This window comes from Bactrocera latifrons, unplaced genomic scaffold, assembly GCF_001853355.1.
Source record: "Bactrocera latifrons isolate USDA-ARS-PBARC rearing strain unplaced genomic scaffold, ASM185335v1 scaffold_983, whole genome shotgun sequence".
NCBI classification, from domain to species: domain Eukaryota; kingdom Metazoa; phylum Arthropoda; class Insecta; order Diptera; family Tephritidae; genus Bactrocera; species Bactrocera latifrons.
The window spans coordinates 37,137-43,534 of record NW_017537693.1 but is presented as its reverse complement, the minus strand read 5'-3'; the positions used below and the strand labels follow the sequence as shown (position 1 = coordinate 43,534).

Sequence of the window (6,398 nt, the reverse complement as noted above, 5' to 3'; positions counted from 1 at the left end):
CCGCACATACCCCATTTATACGGAAATTCGGTTTTTTTTACCCCTCCGCCAAAGTAATCGGAATCGTGCCGCATGATCTATAATTTACATATATTTTAGTTTTATTCCAAACTATAATTGTTTGTTTGAGTTAACAAATAATTTAGTAATAAACGATTTTTAATTGACTTAACTAACTGTAAGCTTCTCCGCAATACAAAATCAATTTTGCTTTAAAAGATACTCATATTCATAAGTACTATAATCTTGTAGCATATAAAGCAAAAAGATTAGTTTTAGAATTAGGGTTGTGCCACCAACTTAAATTCATCCAAAACCTAAATAATCCTCTTTAAATCATATCCGCATATAACTGCCGAAAATAGTGATTATGGACATACCTTTCTACTTTATCAAAGGCAAGAACCTAAGATACTTTCATGTGTTTATTATTCTTTGAATGAATCGGCATGATCAGCTGACAGCTGTCAAATAGCGCGCCTCTCAGTGATTACTCCCGGCGAATTTGTGGGTATGTCAGTGAGAGAGCTCACCATATTTGCATTGCTGTTTGCAGCTAAAGCCGCTTACAAATTGTCACTCGGTTCTGGTTTATAATGTCGTTGCTGCTTTCTTTCTAAAAAATCTTTAAATTCGTTAGGAAACAATTGGCAAAAGTAAAATAGTACAGTTTGATAGAATAARGAATATTTCCTTTGCTGTTGCTAAAGTGTCGACGAGAAGTACTCAATACCATTTTATTGTTATAGTGTTAATTCTGCTCAAGTAAAAGTCAACGCGTGGCTGAACGGCTTTGGTTATGTGCTAAATATTAGTTATTGCAACCTTTGATTTTCGAGTGGCAGTTTTGGATTATCCTTTTTCATGGTGGTTTGGAAATGCTATGAAAAGCAAACATCCTTTTAAACTTTGAATCGAGCAATGAAAAGCTTTATATACTAGGAGAAATTTACCTCGAAGGCTCTAAACCATCGTACAGAATATCTGCTGAAAAATTTGTGAGGAAGATATATTGGTAAGTAAAATGTGCATTATATATATGCAGGATATGTATTGTATTGACGGTAATATATCGGTCTAGTTGCACCCGTTATTTAGGTGAAGAACTCTATAGTGTCATGATTAAATGTGTCAGTTTTATCACAACCATTTGTAAGTTTATGTATGCATTTGGGTGTTCCCTAATTGCCCATGAGCTTGCTAAATTTCTACATATGTTTCCATGGTTAAGCAATGGATTAATATTAATCTACCTGCAATATTTCTTCATATAAAATATAAATTTTTGGTACTTTAATATGACTCCTCAATTGTAGMTATAATTGTCGATCTCCAGCAAGATTTCTAAAAAAAATTTACTTATGTGGCTGTCGTTGTTATATACTCCTCCAGACTACTCTCTCGCGCGCATTAGCATTTCAGCAAAAACTTCGCTGCGAGTCGCTACATTTCAGATAAGTATTTGCCTATTTCGCTGTTATGTCGGCCGTCAAAAAGCCCGCGCGCGCCAAAATTGTTTAATAGAAATGTTGATAGTGARTAAAATCCGGGCCCGATTTTACGAAAAGTGTAAAAATTTGACTCCTGGATATATATCCTCTTATTTTATACCACACATGCCCATGTTTTCATTCATAAAATTTGGGAATTATTGTGCGAAAGTTGCCTTTCAAAACGCAAAAATTGCGTCGACGTGGTGTCAACGCAGTGTATATTGTTTGCTATTTGTTAGTATTGTAAATAGTGTTGTATCTTAAAAGTTTTTCCCTCGGCACTTTTTTGTAGTCCTTCACATACACATACATACAATGTGAAAGACTTAAAAATTAAGTTTTATTGATGTCGTTAACTATAGTTTCGCTGAGGTATTTAAACGTTATAATATACGTGGATGAGAACTGATTATACCGAATCAAGGGACATTCTTGGAGTAATAGTTTCAGAGGGTCAACGCCGATTAAAATTATGTTAATTTTTAAAAACAACTTACCTTTTGAATAATATCGCGATGTTGCCTCGCACATGTGAAATCGGAAAGACTACGTAACTTCTAATGTGATGCTGTAAATACAAAGGAGGCGACAGACTTCAAATGATATCTGTCAAATATTAAAATACACACGTTCTAATGGATACAGTTATTTAGATAGCTGCACGACTACTAGAGGTCTATAGAAGATTTATGTCAAAGTTTTGATTGTACGCTATAAAATATATTTTGTGAGATGTGCCGTTGAATTGAGATAGATGCAKTTGCATATTTCAATAAACATCAAATAGTTTTATTGTTAGACCGGCACAAAATGGAAGCGTTGGCATTATTTGTGCCGCCGCTTTCATGGAAAAGTAAACGACAAACAGCTGATATAACAAAACGTGAATCTCAATAATTACGTACACGGCGAAGAAAGCCAGTCGATCAACTGACTGACGTCGTGTAGTATTATTTTCTCACTGGTGAGATTTCGCCCTACAATCTTCGCTTCTCCATTATAGTGCTGGATGTGCGCTCTTGACGTTATTGTCGTCTTTTGGGGAATGTGCGAAATGAATTGACAATATTGTAGCTATATAGTGGTGTGTGTGTTGTTGCTGTTGATTTGGCGCCCCGATCATCTGTTTTGGCGCAATTATAACAACTGGTTAGTATTTTGATGCAGTACACCTAAATAGCAATGATTTCTTTGATTTAAGCCAAGCACAGTTGCTTTGGAATTCTTCATCAGCGATCCTGTRTATGTGCTTGTTTATGTATAAATTTATGTAAATATGGTTGTATGAATATAAAAGGATTTAGAAGCGAGTTGCTAAATATTAATGATATTTTTTTTTGTTAGAAGTCAGATACAGCCATTTGAATATTATTTTTTAAAGTAAAGGTATGTATGACAACAAATCTAAATGCACTTAAATTTCAGTGTTTAACTTTTTCAGCATTTGCGTGTGCGCGATCAGCTATTCGATGGTGGTGGTTCAGCTTATATTGTCTATTTTTGTTATTCTTTGCCTCCAAATTTTCGGCGGCAAAGTTGATGTTTTCGCGCCAGCTTTTCCGATGTTGAYGGTCGCGTTTGCATGCGAGRCGTTACTCGCCGCGTGGATGCAGTTTATAGTTTTGACATTTCATTGCGGTATTGTGGTCGTGAAGTGCGCGCAGCCAGTGGCTAACTTTTGATTGTATTTTACAAGATCTATGTTTCGCAATTGGAAAGTAGTTAGTGAAAGGGTAATAGAAGCCCTCAGCTTACTAGAGTCTTTAATTTATACAAATAAGCGCACAAACCATTATTATTTTGCACTAAAGTATGCTAAAAACTGAATAGTTCACGCTTAAAAGTCCATATAATACATATACGTACGATCGGATAAGGTTTAMAATTTTATACCTCCTGGAAATGAAAATTAGGTCAGTTTTATTTGTATTGAAGGCTAGTCCTAGGCTAGGTGGTATTTGGGGGCTTCCCTGTTACCATAAATACAACGTCATCGTTGAGTCCTTCAATATGTCAGTTTATATACGGATTGTTCCTTCATCTTGGTGTCAAAAATAGCAATAAATAATAGAAAAATTTTTCGAACTTCCAGTTTACTTTATACCGCATATATGTACCAACAAATATGTGCCTTTTTTGAAATAAAATTTAGGATGTGTGTCTTTCTGTAATCCTTGTGCCTAAAATGGAAAATTGCCCTAGACCCCATATAACTTACAAGCCTTATGCATCTYAAAATAGGTATTTCCATGGCTTTGATCCGGGCAGGGTGTAAGTGTATGAAATATTCGGCTTACATGTTTTTATTAAAGTAACTTTTAAATCTAAAATAATTTAAAAACATTAAATTTGTTTTTAGAAATTCTGCGAAAACTACTGCATTTCAATATCGGTTGTCATTCGTCGGAAGCCACAAAATGGTTGAAAGGCGAAAACAACTCAATTAATTTTTTTTCGAGTTGAACAGCTATTGAATTTATAAATAGACACAAAATTGTATTCTCGCCAAATATATACAAAATTATTATATTGAAAGCGTATGCATATGTATRTAATATTACTTGCTTATATATGTAATAATCGAAGGCAATACTTTGGTGATATATTATGCAATTTTTATAAATGTTACTTACGTCCAACTTTCGTAGAATACAAAGATATAAAAGCTTGTAGTAGGAAGAATAAAAAAATATTAAATATGTTACTTACAGGATCTAAWAATTTCATGTTTTTAACTGCATTCTAGGCATTTAGCTTTTTTGGAATGTTTTTAGATGTAATTTATCTTCCCAAAAATGTATGTACGAACATAATATATTAGGTATTTCAGTGTTATACTGAATCAAAAAAGTCATGAAAATCTTATTACACAGTGTGCGACAAAACTAAAGCACTGCATCTACCTTGTCGGTATTTAAGTGATTAAATTTGTAAATTAGGTATTTAATGATTTAATTTTTCTTATCATTAGGACATTCATCCTTCTCCAGTAGTGAAAATTTAAATAATTAACTTATAAAATAAAATTGATGATTAAAATTAATATATGAAAAATTCTAAAATTCTGGTGCGCCGAAACTAAACGCAAATATTACATTTAATAATAAAAAAAAWGTTCAATATTTAATTGCGTATCGACAGCGCAAGGACGTAATTTATTTAATATGGAAATGCTTTTCCATGCTTCCTGWATAAGTGAATAAAGCGCCCTCATTTTGAAAATGTCCACGTCTAATTTTCTGATCTATAATTTTTCACCGGATCTCTATGGGATTTAGATCAGGAGATTGTGCGAACCACTTCAAAACCTCCATCCTGTTCCAGTTCTGAAAAGCACTTGACCGTATGAAAAAAATGTGTACAAATCAATTTAAGTGATCGTTTGTTACAAAYAATATGCGCCCACTGCGTCTTTACTAAAATACTTTAAATATGTCAGTCTAYGAAAATGTCATCAGACAATTAAATTAAAATAATATAATTTATTTCAAATTTAAATATCCTTGAAATGTAAAACATATTTTTTTCTAATTCAAACTGCTTCATAATATCTTTGAAACAAATTCTCTTTAATTTCTTAAAGCTGGTAATGTAGCTTATATGATTTTACAATTAATATTTTAACCTGTTCCAAAGATTAAATAWTACAAACAGGCAACACAAATAACACAAAGATCTTTGGAACGAAACAATTTGAACCTACTTCACCATCAAACATATACAACACTTTGAATGTTAGCTTAGAAACCGTAGGGTTGAGGTGTTCTAAATACGAATAGCATTTGAAAGTATATTTACATTTTTTATACTCGAAACATATTGCTTGAGTATATTAGTTTTGTTTATCAAACTGCCGTTTGTAACATCTAAAACTATTCGAACAGTCTGACTGCCTGTCCATCTGCATTTAGCACCTAAGACCATTTTTATTAACCATACAATTAACTTTAAAATTAATACGCTCTATGTGTGCCATCTCGTATAGTAACTATAGGAAAATATATAATTTTCATCATAAGCACATTTGCCAAAATCTCTTAATTCAATGCAAATTTATATAAAAATAATAATTAATAACAAARTTTATCAAACTGACTACGCCATCATATAACTACGCATGCATACATATGTAAATGTCAAAAAACAGCAACCTTGTTTGTGATGCGCGATTTTCCCGTCACTGCGCATCGATTTCTTCTTTTACGCACGGTTCGCAAATTGGAGATTCCAAGCGAAGCCAGGTCMTTCACCACCTGGTCCCTCAAGGTGGAGGKCTTTTCCTCTGCTTCCCCGGCGTATACTGCGTCGAATACTTTCAGAGGTGAAGTGTTTTCGTCCATTCGGACGACAGCGTAACCACTATTTTTAATTCGCTGAACTATGTCAATGTCGTCATATACAGCTCATCGTTCCATCGAATACGATATTCGCCGTGGCCAACGCGCAAGGGACCATATTCCTCAGAACCTTTCTCCCCATCAGATGTTGTCACCGTCCATTCCTCTTCGCCATATAGCAGTACGGGAATAATGAGTGACCTATTGAGTTTGGTTTTTGTTCGACGAGAGAGGACTTTACTTCTCAAATGAATACTTAGTCCGACGTTGGTGTTGGTTATCTACGACTTCGAAGTTATGACTGTCAACAGTGATGTCGGTGCCTAGTCACGAGTGCGTTTCTGCTTGTTTGATGACAGGAGATATTTTGTCTTGACACCGTTCACCGCCAGACCCATTTGCTTCGTTGCTTTATCCATTCTGGGGAAAGCAGGACTAACGGCGCGGTTGTTAAGGCCAGTGATATCAATATCATCAGCATGCGCCAGCAACTGKACATTTTACCTTCTCTGTTAAGTTCTGCAGCTCGAATTATTTTCTCCAAAAGCAAGTTGAAGAAGTCACACGA

General features: G+C 34.3%; 1 protein-coding gene across 6 annotated transcripts in view; it reads left to right on the top strand.

Annotated features, from left to right (window-relative positions):
- The first annotated feature begins 542 nt into the window (after positions 1-542).
- Positions 543-6,398, top strand: part of LOC108977980 (G1/S-specific cyclin-E) — a 27,958-nt gene continuing 22,102 nt past the window's right edge. For 2 of the 6 annotated variants that reach the window (XM_018948000.1, XM_018947996.1), the window contains exon 1: positions 2,254-2,642. Coding sequence is in view for 1 of the 6 variants with exons in the window: in XM_018947997.1 (XP_018803542.1) it covers positions 3,396-3,406 (11 nt within the window). In the remaining 5 variants the exon portion in view is untranslated. Of the gene's footprint in view, positions 1,016-2,253; positions 2,643-2,934; positions 3,407-6,398 lie in introns of those variants that run through there. The other 4 variants (XM_018947997.1, XM_018947995.1, XM_018947994.1 and 1 more) reach the window with 3 other exon arrangements.